We start from the raw sequence: 18,220 nt of genomic DNA, 5'->3' as shown, positions 1-18,220 counted from the left end.
GTCTAGCCTGTATCACTATAATTGTCTATCTGTCAATCCAGACTAAGCCCTCCAGTTTATATTGACACCGGAGGGGGCTAGGGTTGTACAAAGTCGGTTACAGAGAAAAGGAATCTTCATATTTGATCGCCAAGCTTTCCTTCCATGCCAAGGAGAGTCCCATCCGGACACGGGTGAGAGTCTTCGGTCTTCGTATCTTCACAGCCCATCAGTCTGGCCTATGTCCAACAGGTCGGACGCCCGAGGACCCCTTAGTCCAGGACTCCCTCAGTAGCCACTGAACAGGCTTCAATGACGAGGTGTCTGGTGCGCAGATTGTCTTCAGCATTGCAAGGCGGGTTCCCCTTTCCGAACACTCCAAGATAGTCTTCGGACGCAACAAACGTGTCTGGATCTGCAACACAAGTACCACACACACAGCCATAGAGAGTATAATATTTCACGAGTCCAATCTGCTGACAACTTTTGTAACGTGACATCACGCTTGTCTGGTCATTATTTCGAACCGTTTCCTGTCCTGCCGTTCCACGTTTCGAGGCGCGGTTTTTATTGGCATGTCTTGTCAAGGCAGAGATCGTGTCCCCTTATTGCGGGATTCTCATCAATACGAGCGTGGGTAACCCAACCGTTCCATTGGAAAGATTTCTTAGGAATAGGCAGGCTTTCAGGCTTAGGAGGAGGCGTTCGATACCCGTTGCCTTTATAAAGGAGCCAAGGGCCGTCTCTTTTTATGCCAAACCTCTCCTCAGCCCTTCCAACCTCGAGTTCTAGCACCCAAGGTTTGACTTCATTGCCCCGAGCTTCCCAATCATGTCCGGACCCAGCCCACAGGGCCGATGGGTGGCTTCCTCTGTGACAGAGGAGGATATTGCGAAGCTTCGGGCGGCCAGATACCTGACCGCGGAGATCCCCCACAGGCTTCCTGCTCAAGGACAGGTTATTCTGACTCCCAAATCCGGCGAGAGGGTCGTATTCATCTCTCACTTCCTCCGAGGGCTAGGGTTCGCTATTCACCCCTTCGTCCGGGGGCTCATGTTTTATTATGGACTATATTTTCACGATCTAGCCCCAGATTCTTTTCTCCACGTCTCGGCGTTTATCATTACATGCGAGGCCTTCCTCCGAATTCCCCCACACTTCGGCTTATGGCTCAAGACCTTTAGTGTGACGCCGAAGGTGATTAATGGGAAACAAACGGAGTGTGGCGGTGTTGTAGTGAGCAAGCTTACCAATACTCACTGGCCAAAAGGCTCTTTCACCGAAACTTCCAACCAATGGCAGCGGGAGTGGTTTTACATCACAGAACCCCGCGGCACCAAGTGGGCAGCTATACCTGCGTTCCGTTCTGGCCCTCCATTATAGCTTGCATCATGGATTAATAAAGGGCTGGACTGGGGATCAGATGATGAAGTGCAGACTCTATAGAGCCGCATTCGAACCCTCCTTGAGAAGAACATCGATCTTGTCAACGTGATTCAAGTAATGCTAATGCACCGAACCCTGCCATGTCAGCGTAGGCCTCTCCCATGTGGTAGTTTAATCCGGAAGGACCACGAACCCTCCAACACTTCCTCGGCACTACGCACAAAGGAATGTGGAAGTTGTTTTTTGGGAAACGAAAACAGTGGCCGGACACCACCGAGGACCTCGGCCTCGACTGCAACCATCCGGATACCTCGGTAAGCGCTCAACTTCCGAACACTTTGTAGTTTAAGTACGCCGTAATACGTAACTGAGCAAACTATCTTCCTCTGGGGCTGGATAAAGAAAGCAGAGCGAATTAGGTGTTCGGCCCCCCTCCCCGAAAACTCAGCGGATCCCGTACTAACAAGGATGCTGGCCCCGGCACCATACCAGATGCCTGTGGAGGAGGACAAGGCGGAAAGCGGGAGGACCAAAGGCGGCTTCCATCCCAAAGGTATATCGAACATTGTGTCCGGGGGATTCAAAATTCCATCGTCCGAAGACAAAAGTGAAAAGAAGTTAACGTCTCATCGCCCATGGTAAGAAAAGGGCTGCCTCTGAAGAGTGGGAGGAAAGGGCTCCTAAGCGAGGCAAAGTGCCCCAGTCGGGTGGCTCGGGCTTGGAGGGCGATGTCATCCCGCAGTCCCACAAAGAGGACAAGCCTTCAGGCAGGTCGTAAGTGAACAAGGGTGTTTTAAACATATCCCGTCCCTTTCTTGTGACCGAGGTAACATCTAGAATATATGTTTTTTGTAGCTCGGTGAACAGTCTTCAACAATCCTCTTCCTCGGGGGACCTTCTCCCAGAGATGATGGAAAGCGAGACGCCTCCACCAGTCTCCTCGCCCAGTAGGGCGGACGACTTTGAGGTGTCGTCACAGAGGGTCTCTCCTGATCAACAAGTGGTGCAAGGGATGGCGAAGACACGACCCAAAGGTAATACTTCGGTAGCCCAGCGTCCGGGGGCCGACAACAAAGGCCCCGAGCTGTCCGACCTACGGCTGGAGACAATCACAGGGACAAATAAACGGATCCTTTCGACGGGAGGCCGTACTCCTACGGCAGCTTCCGGAGATCCCGAAGCGCCGAATGTGTTGACGAACATGCTACAAAAGGCGTTCATCTCAGAGGAACATCGTACCTTGATGGGTACGGTGGTTGAAAGGGTTCTATCCGTGAAAAGCCTCCTAAGAGGCTTCGAGGTTTGTAACGTAATCTTTTTTATTGTGCTTTACTCACAAACTGCACCTGTGTATAGGTAGTAGCCCTTGAGACTCGGATTGGCTTCCCGAGGGAGGCGATCAGAGGATCAAAAAAGATATGTCCAGGAAATAATATGATTAATTGAAACGCAGGTTGTCACTTCCCTGGCGTCCGCCCGGACTACAGAAGTTGCCAATCTGGAGCGGAAGCTTGATATGGCGGGAGATGACCTTATGCTTATCAACAAGCGTCTTCACGAGTCGCAAGGTATGTTTTTGGGGTAGTCCTTACAAGCGCGTGCTTTGTAATGTAAGCATCACGCAAAATATTGTATACTGAGATATGCATTAACACAGATGGTGCTGCCGCGGTCGAGTTCCTTCGGGCTGAGCTGGCCCGGGCCAAAGAGCAGGCCCGGATTAACAATGCGGCTGCCGAGAAGGCATCTGCCGAGTTAAAGGCCGAACAGGCTGCTCGGCGCCAATGCGAGGAGAAAATATCCACGATGACGCGTGAGCTAAAGGATGCCGCTAGCCGCTGTGCAATCCTCGAGAAGGATAATAAAGCCAAAATGGCTGATCTTAACAAGGCCTTACGAGAGGCGAAAGAAGCGCGGTCCGAATCTAGAGCGGCCCGGGAGGAGATCCGACAAGCTAGGGAAATCGCGGCTGGTAAGCCCTTTTTATTGCAAACTAAGTTCGGCGATCCAAATTATGCTCCACTTAATCAAGTGTGGAGTTCTCCAGACGTGTTATTGGACCTGCCGAAGAGTGCTTCTGATGCGGCGCAGTTTTACCAAGCGCAAGAAGGGTGTGCAACGGAGAAGCTTTTCTGGTTGCAGTTCGGTGCGTCAAAACACCCACTGTTGCTGAACAACAGATGACCCAATGGGCCGAGCTCCATAGACTATCTGGTTCTGCCATGAAGGACGCCGTGATTGGGTTGTGGCCAAACGAGCCAATTCCGGATAGTTATTTTGGTTTGGTACGGCGACTTGCAGATGCGGTGCCGCGTATCGACGTCGTTAAGCGGTCAGCATGCATTGAAGGTGCACGGATGGCCTTTGCCCGTGTCAAGACATACTGGGCGAAGATGAAGGCCACTGATGTTGTAGCGAAGGGTCCACCCAAGGGCAAGGACCATCACGCACCAGAGCAGTATTTCGAGGATGTCCTGGAGGGTGCCCGCTTGATAGAGGGTCAATGCTCGAAAAACATGATATTCGAGTGAAGTGTATGGAAATTTGTAAAAGAAAATATTATAATATAATAAATCTATTTTCGTTTTAGTGTTGCCTAAAAGCTTTGGTTCCTCCTGTGCGACCATTTTTGTATAATCTGAAAGTTTTCCAGTCGTCGGCTTCAGCCCCCTCGTAGGAAGTACAGGGGTGTTCGGAAAAGCATTTGATCACTCTTAATCCATCGTCTTGGTCCATGAAGGAGATGTCAATGCGGCGAACTAGGCAACCAGACTATAGGGCGTTAACACTTTCACTTAGCCATAGGAGTTTTATGGGGGGACTACGATATAGCCCCTGGTATGTACACCGCTTATTCCAATATTGTGTGTTACATATATGACCTGAAGAAAAAGGTCCTTCGTATAATACGGAGGGAATCGCGAAAGATTCCAATAAGTCATCGAGTGGTTGACCAGCACTCGCCGCATCATGACAGTCAGTTTTCGGCTTTCTCTACTGAGGTGCTTGACTAGATGAACCGGAAGCACAATCGCAGTAGTTCTTCCTTTACTACCCTAGCCGATAGAGCGGAATGTAAGGTAGCAAGCACAGGAGCCAGGCAACCCAACTATTGACCCAAGACATGGTTCGGAGCTGATGGATATAAGGCCAAACTCGCGACGCCGAAGTACACTATAAAGCTGTTCGGACTTGTCGGCAACTCATTTGTTCCCATACCGAGCCCCTGGCAGGTTATGCCGAGGTGTGTGTGAAACAATCAAAGGAGCGAAATTCGGTTCTTTAGAAAAAACGAATACCGAATATGGTTTATGTTCACTAGGACCTGAGTGATATGCCAATTGTTATTTTATAGATGACAAAGCCGCAACCCCGGCTATTTGACATGCCGAGGGTCGAAGGCTGAGGAAAAAGGCACCTTACAGGCTCAAGATAGAGAGAGCGGTCTACAAAAAGTTATTTTGGACCTCCTGTCGCAGGTCTGCGCCGCCCGTCCTCGGTGAAGGGGTTCCTTGACGGGAATAGCCTTTGGGTGAGTATATGAACCCGAACTTCAATAGAGTCCGTGGGATGACCCGCCTTTGAGCCACCTGTGGTAAAGGATAATGAAAAGAAAAGAGTAGTTAGAAAAAAAAGGAGGTTTATGGGAGTACTTGCAGGCTCGTCCGTATATTGCTTCCGCTGATGCCCAGGGTATCTTAAGTGCATAGTTATGTATGCACGGTACCGATTTCGCAGATATATGAGGAGGACGGCGGAAGTCGAACTGCTAGTCCAGCTCCGAAATTGGTCGATCCTGTTGAATGGAGACCGGTGTCTTAATGGCCGACAAGGTATGCGGTTTAATAAGACCGCTTTGTACTTCGGCTGAGGTTGCCGTAGTATGACCTCAGTCCGGAGGGAGTGCTTCTCCTGGTCCCCTTTAGAGTTGTGTGTCGCGTATACCATGTTCGATGTTTTTACTTCGGGGGGAAATTTCTTCTAACCCCCGGTGTTTGGTTGGCGAGTCTCTTCGTCATCGTTGTCACCGGGCGTCCTCTTCCCCTTGTGTTCGGCATTTAACTTGCCGGCCTGTTTGAAGACCCAACAGCTTCTGTTGGTGTGATTAGCTGGTTTATTGGGGTGGCCGTGAATCTAGCATGGCCTATCCAATATCTTGTCTAATTTGGATGGTCCGTCTCTATTTGCCGTAAATGGCTTTTTCCGTTGACCCGGCTTGGGGCCGTTGAATCCGGCATTTACCGATGTGTCGTGCGTTCCCTCATTAGTATTACCACGTTCGTGTTTATTGCGTCGTGGTTTTTCATTGCCGTCTCGAACTTCGGAAGTGCCCGGATCGCTGGCGCTGTTGCTTCTACGAGCGAGCCAGCTGTCTTCTCCCGCGCAAAAGCGAGTCATCAGGGCGGTAAGGGCTGGCATGGATTTTGGTTTTTCCTGACCGAGGTGGCGAGCGAGCCACTCGTCCCGGACACTGTGACTGAAGGCCGCTAGGGCTTCTGTGTCCGGACAGTCGACGATTTTGGTTCTTTTTAACTAAGAACCTAGTCCAGAGCTTCCTGGCTGACTCTCTGGGCTGCTGGACAATGTGACTTAAGTCATCGGCATCTGGTGGTCGGACATATGTACCTTGGAAGTTGTCGCGGAAGGCGTCTTCCAAGTCCTCCCAGCTGCCAATAGAGTTTTCCGGCAGACTGTTTAACCAGTACCGAGCTGGTCCTTTGAGTTTTAACGGGAGGTATTTAATGGCGTGGAGGTCATCCCCGCGGGCCATATGTATATGGAGAAGAAAATCCTCGATCCACACCGCGGGATCAGTTGTTCCATCGTATGATTCGATATTCACGGGTTTAAACCCTTCTGGGAATTCATACTCCATTACATCATCGGTGAAGCAGAGTGGGTGTGCGGCGCCTCTATATTGGGCCACGTCGCGACGTAGCTCAGATGGAGTCCGTCTGCGGTCTTCGGCCCGGGCGTGACTAGACTTGTCACGTCCGAATAGGTAGCCGACGTTGCGTGTCGAGGCACGTCCTCGCGATCCGTAGATCGATCTGGTGTGTCCTGCTCTACTGTCCTGGTCCTGCCAAGAGTCGTATGTATGACCCCGAGTTGTTTTATCTCTGTTTTTTCGTTGGGGTGAGGCAGGCTGCTGTTCGGCTAGAGCTGCCGCTTTATCCCGGCCGTGTTGTGGTCGCTCAGCCGCGTCCTCATCGAACTGAGGTAGCAATCTGCGCTTCGGGTAACCCTTGGTTGGGCGCTTGAGGCCGTATTCTTCGGCTGCTAGGATATCTGTCCATCTATCGTTGAGCAGGTCTTGTTCAGCTTGAAGCTGCTGTTGTTTCTTTTTCAGGCTCCTTTCAGTGGCTATTAGCCGGCGTTTAAAGCGCTCCTGCTTGAGAGGTTCCTCAGGCACGATGAAATCCTCGTTGCCGAGGCTCTCCTCGTCCTCGGAGAGCGGAAGATAATTACTGTTCTCTGAGTCTTCGTGTATGGCCTGTTCATCAGGGCTAACGTGCTTGTCTTCCCATTCATCATGTTCGGAGGTTGCCCCGATAGGGTCTTCATTGTCTTCGGCATCGTCCGGAGTATTGTTTTCTCCGGTGCCGGTATTGCTTTCTTTTGCACGACATGACTTAGAGCGGCGCTGCTGACGCCGGCGTCTGGGCTGTGTCTCAGGGGGTTTATCCTCGACTGGATCTTCTTTGTCGACGTTGTTAGGTTTTTAGGTGTATCCACCATGTACACGTCATACGGAGAAGTGGTCGTCCAGCGTCCGGTAAACGGCGGGTTTTGGCCATGCTCCTCATCTGCATCGTCGTCCATACCGTCGATGTCTTCGGAGCCGTAATCGAGCATGTCGGTTAGGTCCTTGACAGTGGCTATGTAGTGGGTGGCGGGTGGGAAGCGAAATTCCCCGTCATCCGCCTCCAGTTCGAACCGGATATAGTTCGGCTGTGAGTCCCCCGCTAAGGATAGATTTTTTAATGAGTTCAGCGCGTCGCCTAAAGGCGAGTGCCGGAAGATGTCCCCGGCGCTGAATTCGATGATCGATTACTGATCCAGCTCGTCGTGCGCTGACACACATGGTTCGAAACTTCTAGCCGGAAACGAGTCCGAGGTTCCGGAAAGACGGATATCACCCGAGGTTATGTCTGTGTGTGGCTCCAACGCCGCGGAACCTGCGACTTCCGTGGCGGGGTTGAGCTTCCCGTCCTCGGATGGCGCAATCTGCTCCGGGTTTACGGCCGGAGTAGTTACAGGTGCGATTTCCTGAGCATGGTCCGATGACAGATTTAAGTCATGTTCATCATAGGGACAGGGAGCGGCTGCCGTGGTCTCAAAGCCGTCGAAGATCAAGTCTCCGCGGATATCCGCGACGTAGTTCAGGCTCCCAAATCTGACCTGATGGCCAGGGGCGTAGCTGTCGATCTGCTCCAAATGGCCAAGCGAGTTGGCCCGCAGTGCGAAGCCGCCGAACACGAAGATCTGTCCGGGGAGGAAGGTTTCCCCTTGGACGGCATCGTTGTTGACGATTGAAGGAGCCATCAAACCTTTTAAGGACGGCACAGTGGAACTCTCAATGAAAGCACCAACGTCGGTGTCAAAACCGGCGGATCTCGAGTAGGGGGTCCCGAACTGTGCGTCTAAGGTCGATGGTAACAGGAGCAGGGGACACAATGTTTACCCAGGTTTGGGCCCTCTCTATGGAGGTAATACCCTACTTCCTGCTTGATTGATCTTGATGAATATGAGTATTACAAGAGTTGATCTACCACGAGATCGTAATGGCTAAAACCCTGGAAGTCTAGCCTGTATGACTATAATTGTCTATCTGCCGATCCGGACTAAGCCCTCCGGTTTATATAGACACCGGAGGGGGCTATGGTTATACAAAGTCGGTTGGAGAGAAAAGGAATTTTCATATTTGATCGCCAAGCTTGCCTTCCATGCCAAGAAGAGTCCCATCCAGACACGGGTGAGAGTTTTCGGTCTTCGTATCTTCACAGCCCATCAGTCCGGCCCATGTCCAACAGGCCGGACGCCCGAAGACCCCTTAGTCCAGGACTCCCTCAAGGCCCCACAAATAGCTATTGTGAAAAATATCAATAGGAGGAGTCTGTTTTTCTAGCTGTGACTTTATGTTCAAAGGTCGAGCTTTGAATCAGGAGGCGCACAATCTTGCAAAATTTGCTATGTCGCTTCCTCGGGGTCGCTATATGTGGCTTATATTCCGTTTGCATCCCGCTGTGCATTGTTCAATTTTAATAAAGTTTGGGATTGCCCAAAAAAACTGCCGGGAAAAAGCCCACTGCGTTTTTGAACCAGCGGAACACGCCCAAGTACTTGTCTCTCCTCCCTTTGTCTTTCCTCCAAGGAAAGGCGGTTAGGATTTCTACGTCCCGTCGGCGGCACCGCCGATCTCCCATGTCTCCTGTGGCCTTAGGGCCATGTGTGCGCGGATCCCGGCCCTTGCGGGCGGGAGGGCTTCATTTTCACGTGCTTCTTCAAATTTTGGTAGGGTTTGTGTCCTGTTCAAGAAGACAAGACGGCGGCGGCTTCTTGAAGATGTAATAAGGTTCTTCCCGTCCCGATGGTGTGTCTAGCATTGTCGGAGGGCGTGTGGAGGTGTGTCTCCGACGGATCTCGCGGGATTCGGTCGGTGGTTGTCATTGGTGGATCCGCTCGGATCCGGTCTTTGCTCGTCTTTGTTCATGTGTCTTCAGTTTGGATTCTTTCGATCTAAACTTCTCTTCATCGACGACGGATGCTGTTCTGGTGCGTTGGTCCTATGGCGCCTTAGCACGACGACTTTCCGACTGTCTACTACAACAATTTGTGTCCGGCTCCGACGAGGAACGGGCGATGACGGCAGCGCGCCTTTGGCTCGTTTTAGTGCTTGTAGTCGTCGCTAGGTGGTCTATAAATCTAGATGTAATTTTCATTATTTTTTGTGTTCGCTGTACTATGATTGAAGATGAATACAACTTTTTTTAGAGGAAAAGAAATCGTACAGCTAATCTCGTCGACTGAGACATAACTAGCAAAACCGATATTTTTTGGATTCGGTATGGACTAGTAGTACTCTCCAGTCGTCGTCTTCCTTCTTAATTTACCCATGGAGACTGAGACACACGCCCAATCATGTCCATCCACGGATCCACCCACTGATCGAATCCATTCGGGCACCCAGCTATCTGCATTCCCTTACCGGCCGTCTTTACCAGTCATCGATTTCACGGCCGCGATCGAGCGACCGTCGATTTTACCACTCATCACAAATGTCACCAACCACGCACGCCGTGGCCTCCATGGCTCCTTCCTGCTTACTACGTCCGTTCGGAATTAATGGGAGTACTATTTAAACCCGGCCGAACGCTCGTACAAACAACCACGCCGACTGCCAACTGCCAAAGTACGTCACTTGCACTAGCACACACACTAGCAAGCTAGCTCAGCTCACTTGGCAATGACAATGGTGGAGGTGCTCTCGTCTGAGCTGGTCGTCCCGGCCGGGAAGACGCCGGGGGGCAGCATCTGGCTGTCCAACCTCGACCTCGCCGGGAGGAGAGGCTACAGCCCCACGGTCTACTTCTTCCGCCCCAACGGCGACCCGAGCTTCTTCGCGGCCGACGCCATGAAGGACAGTCTCGCAAGGGCGCTGGTCGCGTTCTACCCGCTCGCCGGCCGCCTGGGTCTCGACGGCAGCGGCCGGATCCAGGTGGACTGCACCGGCGAGGGCGTGGCGTTCCTGACGGCCCGCTCTGAGCACTACGCGCTCGAGGAGCTGATGAACGAGTTCGTGCCGTGCGGCGAGATGCGTGACCTGCTCGTGCCGCCGACGCCGGCGCCGAACCCGCCGTGCGCCCTGCTGTTCGTGCAAATCACGCGCCTACGGTGCGGAGGTGTGGTGCTCGGCCAGGCGATGCACCACTCGATCGTAGACGCGCGCGGCGCCGCGCATTTCTTCGAGACCTGGGCGAGCATCTCCCGCGGCGGAGGCGCGCCGACCATGCCGCCGTGCTTCGACCACACGCTGCTCGCCGCGCGCCCGGCGCAGTCGCGCGCGGTGCTGTACGACCACCCAGAGTACAAGCCAGAGCCGGAGCCGGTGGACCCCGTGTCGGCCTCCACGTACGCGAGCGCCATCATCACGATGACCAAGGGACAGGTGGGCGCGCTCAAGGCGCGGTGCCTCGGCTCCTCCACGTTCCGCGCCGTGGTGGCCCTGGTGTGGCAGTGCGCGTGCCGCGCCCGCGCGCTCCCGCCGGCGGCCGAGACGTGGCTCTACTCCATGGTGGACATGCGGGCGCGCCTGGACCCGCCGCTCCCGGCGGGGTACTTCGGCAACGCCGTGATCCGCACGTCGGTGTCGGCCACGGTGGAGGAGGTGGTGTCGAGCCCGTTGGTCCATGCCGCGAGGCTGGTACGCGCGGCGACGAGCCAGAGCGACGACCACGCGAGGTCACTGGTGGACTACCTGGAAGGGGTGGACACGATGAACCTGCCCCGCAGGGGCATCTCGCGCGCGCACCTCCGCGCCATCAGCTGGATGGGCATGTCGCTCTCGGACGCCGACTTCGGGTGGGGCGCGCCGGCGTTCATGGGACCGGCGCTCATGTACTACAGCGGCTTCGTGTACGTGATGAACGCGCCGGGCAAGGACGGCGCCCTTGCGCTCGTGCTGTCGCTGGAGCCCGAGAGCATGCCTGCGTTCAGCAAGGTGTTCGCAGATGAGCTGGCCCGCCTCGACACCAGTGTAGAAAAACCCAGTAGAGGCCTTTCAAAAATGTAGTTACCGGCGCCTGGAGATGGTTCTTCTCTCGAATACTCGCCACAACTCTGGTTTGATTATGGCTCCTATCTTAGTTGAAATTGAAGAGCTTGTTAGTGATTTTTCTCTTTTTTAATCGAACATGTAATAAGTCAGCAAACTTTCCAGCGCATCTATGTGCCAAGCGTGCTTGCACATTGAATGTGACAGAAAGCTGGCTCGAAGACAACCCCGGCTTCCTCCTGACCAGCTTATTGGCTGATTGTCGGGAGAATGCCTTCGTTTGAATAAAGCTCTCTACATTGCCTGCAAAAAAAAATAGTACGGCGCGTGTGATAAGCTCGTACTACCGGGTCAAGCCAAAACGTCACTCATAGTTGCATCATCGGTGGTGCTGGTGGCGCTGGTGGCCAACGCCACCGGCATACAAATAATCAGTAGCGCATCAAGTTAGTAGACGTCGGTAATACAAGTCACATTTGATGCGGACTCGCTTTGACCTACGGGTGCCCTGCCGCTGGTTGGCGGCGGGTGCTGACCAGATGGAGGTGCCACTTCATTGCATGGTGTGAGTCATCATGTCAAGGTGCTAGTTATACATTGTTTAGATCTGATCCATATACTAACATGCATACTTCCCTTGACTCTTGTTTATGCTTATTATGTACAGAGGTCTGATATATACATGGCCAGCAAGGCTTCTTTGCTTCTCACATATGTCCAGGGAATCATGGATGTTAGTAGCCACGGTCTGATGCATGCCCAACCCATCTTGCGCTTGCATACACTCCACGAGATTCATAGTTCTGCGTCATTAGCTTTGTGCCTGCTTGGAAGTTGGAACACAAAGGGATTGATTTCATGTAGTATAGTATTTGTTTTTCAGTATATCAAGCATGTAGGAAGCATATTGGCAAGTAGAGTGAAGCAAATTTGTAGCCTGAGAGAAGCATTTGATGGAAACAGTGGGCCTTTGCCACGTGGATGAAAGAAATATCTATATATATGAAAAAAAATCCAGCCATAATGGAAGCACTCTGTACAATTGACGGGCACAATTTTTACTGTGATTGGAAACAAATATTTTGTTACATTGGACAAATATATCTCTCTCATCGAAACAAATCTTTAATCGAAATATGATAGATAAAAAAATTATTTTGGATACCATTTTCTGTTAAGTCGATGCATATTTTAGTTTTACACAAAAGCAAAAGCATATTTTAGTTGCACCAGAAGCAAAACCTCATATTGATGAAAACACGACTTCATCGTTTTGAAAATTCGAATGCATCCGAAGCATGAAAATTCCCCGTTCGAGCTGTGATGGAAAGATAAACAATTTTATTCGACAACACACAACTTTTGGTTAAACCTGAACATATTCTAGTTTGATGCAAATTGTTTAACTGATAGAAGCACATTTTCATTACCTTGGAAACAGATGCTACATTGAAGCAAATTTAATATGCGTTGGATTTTAGCATGCATGGAAATCAGAATTTAGTTGAAAGTGATTTCTCAAAAATAAACTAAAATAAAAAGGAGGAATAAATAGAATCAAAATTTATGCACGCATGAGTTTGGGGGATACGTAATTTTCGCTGGGCCGTTTTAGGAAACAAATGGAATCACATCCGCTTGTTACGTGCAAGCTATCCAAAGATAAGACCACGTTCTGAAGGCATATCCAACCGGCCAAGGCTTCCTAATCCAACGGTGATGTACTTGTCTGATGCAGCGATGGGCATCAGTAGTCTGATGCCTAGTGCTTTCCTATTAGTAAATCCCTATTGTTAGATAACCCCTAACGCTAATCTGGTTAAAACAATAATTAAATGAATTAAATTAAACAGTAGTTAAGCATTAATATTACTCCTAAACTACTAGTATTATTATTAAACTAAACCTTTTTAAATGAATAAACTTTAATTGAGCATTAATATGAGTTGTTGCCATCCATATATCTTCTATTGTCATATTAATAAAATACTCCCTCCGTTCCTAAATATAAGTCTTTCTAGGGATTTCACTAAGAGACTACATACGGATGTATATAGACATATTTTAGTATGTAGATTCACCCATTTTGCTCCGTATGTAGTCCCTTATTGGAATCTCTTAAAAGACTTCACTACTAGAAAAAGGCTTACTAGTGGCGCACCAGTTTTGCCTACTAATGGCGCACTACTGGTGCGCCACTAGCACCACGCCACTAGAATATTTTAGTAATGGCGCACCACAGGTGCGCCATTAGTATCTGGTATACTACGGGTGCGCCATTAGTATCCCAAAGGTGCGCCATTAGTAACTGGTATACTAATGGCGCACCAGATGGAAGTGCGCCATTAGTAACATTTTTTTTTAAATCGTTTTTTCTTAATCTCAGGTCACTATTTCACATATGAGATATCCAACACATATATATACAACAAGCATCCATATAACAATCATATCCAACACACAAGTTTCATCATATATACATACATAGCCAACACATAGTTCCATCGTTACATATTACAAAAGTTTCACATTGTTCATCCCACACCGTTATCCATCCAACACCATATTACAAAAGTTTCACATAGTTCAGTTCTCATTGTTCTTCTCATTCTCCTTCCTCAGCCTGATGCGCCAAGAGCGGCGAGGCGGTGGAGGCAGCTGTGGGATGTAGTCTTCTACCACAATTAGCGTGGTCATGTCGCCCAGCTGTGGGATCGCCGGCGCCACCACCGGTGCGTGGTCATTGTCAGGCACCACCACCATCGCGAGGCCACCTTCAGGCAGGACGGGCACGACCATCGCTAGGTCATCCTCAGCCACCACCATCTCTTGCCCATGGTCAGCCACCACCATCTCTTGCCCTTGGTCAACCACCACCAGCGCTAGGTCATCCTCAGCCTGATGCCCATCGTCATCCTGCAGCTCCTCATCCCCACTCTGCTCCTCTTCTCCCCCACTCCAGTCCGGATCATCCTTCTTGCTGTCTTTGCTGCTGCCAGAATCGCTGCTGCTTTCGCTAAAGCCAGAATCGCTGCTGCTTTGGCTGTAGCCAGTGTCGCTGCTGCTGCTCCCATTGCCTGTCCAAATGCAACAATGGCCGTTAACAATCGATGTGAGACAAAGCCAAATGTAGAGGAATAAGAAGAGGCAGAACGCACTGGCATCTTCGTCGTCAGCGTAGCGCATGCGACACATAGTCGTGTTGAAAACCTTCACGATGAGCATTGTGGCGTCATCGTCGTACCTGAAGAGAAGAAAGTACCCGGTCCGCAGGTCGTAGGCACTGTAGAACTTGTCCCAGCCACGGCACAGGTACATGTGGCCCTCCTCGATCACCAACTCCACGTCCCACAGCCTGCGAACCCCGCCGCCGGCCTGTCGGAGCTTCACATTATGTGGCGGATCTTCACCCAGCATGTTCATAAAAGTGTCAGGCAGCCTCTGCAATTTGGGACAAGGAGTGATGTAGCAAACAACAGAGTTATCATAATGAGATGGGTGAAGGGGAGATCTCTCGTTTTATATACCTGCCTCGTGGCTGATACTGAAGTCCCAAGTATGACACTGAAGAACTCGAAAGCATCCAACTCGTACTCCGGTGAGGCAGAGCGGCGGTGGCTGCTTCCCCCCATCTCTGATAAGCAGCAGAAGAGACCAATTGGTACCCTTACAACATCACATTGCAAATAGATGAATTGTGTAGGTATGCATGGATTTAAGATTATTTGTTCAAAGCCAATTTGTCAATGATTAATATGATATCTCAATTTCCACCAAATAATACATTTGTTATACACCACATTTTCTTTTCCTTTGGAAAAGAAAAAATCACACTGCATTCAAGTGAATGTATCTTTTATTGCAAAGCCACAACTTAGCAATAGATTCAAAGTTAACGATTGGCACCTAGAAAAGCATTTCAACATCTTCACAGATTTTACTAGCTACAATACATTCAAAAAATAAATGATATACAGTTTGTATCTCTTTGCAATGAACACACTCTAGGGGTTTTGCCATCCCCCTTTTCCTTAGATTGTCACAAGTCATGATTTTGTTCTGGGAGAACATCCAAATGAAACCTTATACCCTAGGGGGCAATTTAATACTCCATACTACAGGAAGATACAAAGGTTGCATCCATTGAGCTCCAGCTGCAGCTGCAGCTGAGGTATCCATGAGCCATCATGCCAGCCAGCCAGGAAATAAACTTTACTTTCCAAAGGAAAAAAAATACAATGCATATATAGATAGATGAGCATGTTCAGTTTACAAGAATGAATATAAACAAGCAAAGAATGCATGCATGCATATCAAGAGTTGGCATCTACAGGTTCTCCAAAATGAGTGGAAAGGGAGCATGCTGACATCTATACAAGCCAATAATGATTTACTACTCAATGGAACAGGGTAAGATAAACACCAGTCAATAAATTTACTACTTCAAAAGGAGTAAAACTCAACAATGCAGCACTATCTCTGAACCTAACCTTTGTTTAGTATGGGTATGACAAATCAATGAGTTGGTCATCACAATGTCAAATGCCATTGGAAGACAAGAAATCAGGTCATCACATAACAACAATTGGATGGCCTCGTGAACAACCAAGACATCCTTGAATGGCTGCCAAGTTACTACTAGCAGGCTCAAAAGTCAAGTAAACTGAAGATTGACCTTCTGAAGGTCTAAGTATGGCTGTGCTGTCAGGTTACTACTAGCAGCAACATGGAAGTAGACTTGATGATACCTGTATCACTGTCTTGGAGCCAACAAACGCCTCAATTTTTCTCCAACCGCGATCGAACCTGTTACGCAGAAACACAAACAGAGAGATACATGTAACTAACGAGGACAGACAGACAAGGTAACAAGAACTCCACAGCTCAATTAAGCCTATACATGTAACTAACGAGGACCATGTCATTATCATGGCAGTCCACTATATATTTTTATGACAAAATACATCATTATCAGGGCACATTATGGCCATTTTCTTACATGATGCCAAGCTAATGACTGACATCTGTTCTTGGCAAATGATGAGTCTCTGGTGCCCCTTGCAAATTGTTGATGCCACATTGTACTTGTACCCCATATGTTTAACCCCAAACACAAAAACATCACCACAAGGACTGAGATAAAAACTAATACTATCATGTACTTGAAGAAACCATGTTCTTTTCTCTTTCCGTTTTGAACCTGACACACACTGCATCATCACATATTTTCCTAGAAATTCAGTACAACATGTTGGGGGTGAGGGGCATCACCTCGAATCACCTAGAGGACGCCGGCGGGGAGAGAAACCTAGGGGGAAGGAGGGGAGGAGAGAGGAGGAATCACCTAGAGGACGCCGGCGTCGAGGAGGCTGCGGGCGGCGATCCGGAGGAAGGAGCCCGTGATGTCGTCGGCGTCCTTGGCCGCCTTCTTGACCTTCCGAGCAGAAGAAGGCACGGGTGGTGAGAGGAGGAGGAGGAGAAGCTAGGGGATGGGGGAAGGGAGGGAGGGGACGTACGTGCTGGGGCGGGGCGGCGAAGGAGCGGCGGGCGCGGGGGCGGCGGCGCGAGGGAGCTGCAGTGGTGGGGGCGGCGGGGGTGGAGTCCGGCGGGGGTCGGGGCGGCGGCGTCGAGGCAGCGCAAGACCACAGCGGCGGACGACGTGCAGGCGCGGCGGACGGAGGGGGCGGAGTAAGGGGGCGGCGGCGTACGGTTGGGGTCGAGTGGGGGATCTGGCGAGGGAGGAAGGGAGGCCACAGTGCGAGGGGAACAAGTACGTCGATTCTAATGGCGCACCTCCCCCTGGTGCGCCATAAGTACGTCGATTCTAATGGCGCACCTCCCCCTGGTGCGCCATTAGAATTTTGTTTTACTTACTAGCCCGACTGGTCAGGTTATATTTCACCTAACCCTATCTCCATCAGAACACGCCCACTAGCCCGATTGGTTAGCACGCAGCACATACACTAGGAGGTCTTGGGTTCGATTCCAGGCTCCCCAATTTTTGTTTTTATGCATTTAAAATGTTGTTTGATATTTATTTGTGTTTAAATATGTTCAAACTTGTTTAAATCATAACAGTAATATTTTTTTATAAAAAAAGTAATGATTTTTTAAAAAATATCATCAAATTTGTTATTTGAAAATATAATCAAATTTGTTTTTTTTGCAAATTTAGTTGCATTCATTTGTGACGGTGGAGCGGGCCGGGGAGGGTGTGGGGGAGAGGGTGCAGGGGGTCGTCGGCGACGGCCGGTGGAGCGGGGGAGGGTGCGGTGGGTCGTCGGCGACGGTGGAGTGGGGGAGGGTGCGGGCCGGGGGTCGGCGGCGGCAGCCGGTGGAGCGGGGGAGGGAAATATTCTTTCTCTCCGAAACCACCTGCCCCGCGAGATATCCGAAACCGAGATAGTCGTGCACCGTCGTGAGCAGTGCGGCTCTCATAGGGAAATATTCTTTCTCTGCGGCGTCCCACGTATCAACCAACTGCCCCAGGTGCGCCATTAGTAGTTTTGCAAAAAAGTAAAAGAATAAAAAAAATATTGTAGTGGCGCACTATGTTCCTGGTGCGCCATTACTAGTTACAACTAGTAATGGCGCACTATGTCCTGGTGCGCCATTAGTATGTCTGGCAAAATAAAAAAAATTGTTACTAATGGCGCATCGTGTTCTGGTGCGCCATTAGTGTATTTCACACTAATGGTGCACCAGCACATGGTGCGCCACTGCTACATAGCAATGGCGCACCACATATCTGGTGCGCCATTAGTGGCCATTCTATTTATAGCCCTTTTCCTAGTAGTGCTTATATTTTGAAACGGAGGGAGTAGAAGACAAACATGTCATTATGTTTGTTCACCTATATTAAATTATCTTGATCATTAGTTTTAGGTATTAATGGGTGAAACTTAAAAAAAATACGTTTCATATAAATAGATCTTGATAAGTGCCAAAAGTGTGGTACGAATATATGGCAATTTTGAACATTTTTTATGGCAAATTTAATGACGCGAGAATGACAAGTTTAGTTGCCAAGCATGATTTTTTTTCGATGGCAAGTTTCAGTTTTTTTTATGATAACTTTAG

General features: G+C 49.9%; 2 protein-coding genes across 2 annotated transcripts; one reads left to right on the top strand and one right to left on the bottom strand.

The window, feature by feature from the left end:
* Positions 1-9,519: 9,519 nt before the first annotated feature.
* On the top strand, positions 9,520-11,456 carry LOC109769365 (hydroxycinnamoyltransferase 4-like). The gene has a single exon (XM_020328113.4). The coding sequence runs from the start codon at positions 9,833-9,835 to the stop codon at positions 11,156-11,158; it is 1,326 nt and encodes a 441-aa protein (XP_020183702.1). The 5' UTR covers positions 9,520-9,832; the 3' UTR covers positions 11,159-11,456.
* A 1,336-nt stretch (positions 11,457-12,792) lies between these two features.
* Positions 12,793-14,918, bottom strand: LOC141043013 (uncharacterized). The gene is made up of 3 exons (XM_073511928.1): positions 14,299-14,918; positions 13,928-14,217; positions 12,793-12,927 (listed from the first exon to the last, which is right to left on the bottom strand). The coding sequence occupies exons 1-3, from the start codon at positions 14,561-14,563 to the stop codon at positions 12,793-12,795; spliced, it is 690 nt and encodes a 229-aa protein (XP_073368029.1). The 5' UTR covers positions 14,564-14,918.
* Positions 14,919-18,220: the final 3,302 nt, after the last annotated feature.

The sequence above is a fragment of the Aegilops tauschii genome, chromosome 3 (assembly GCF_002575655.3).
Source record: "Aegilops tauschii subsp. strangulata cultivar AL8/78 chromosome 3, Aet v6.0, whole genome shotgun sequence".
In the NCBI taxonomy this organism is placed as follows: domain Eukaryota; kingdom Viridiplantae; phylum Streptophyta; class Magnoliopsida; order Poales; family Poaceae; genus Aegilops; species Aegilops tauschii.
Note: the sequence above shows the minus strand (reverse complement) of the source record. Positions and strands in the feature narration are given on the sequence as shown.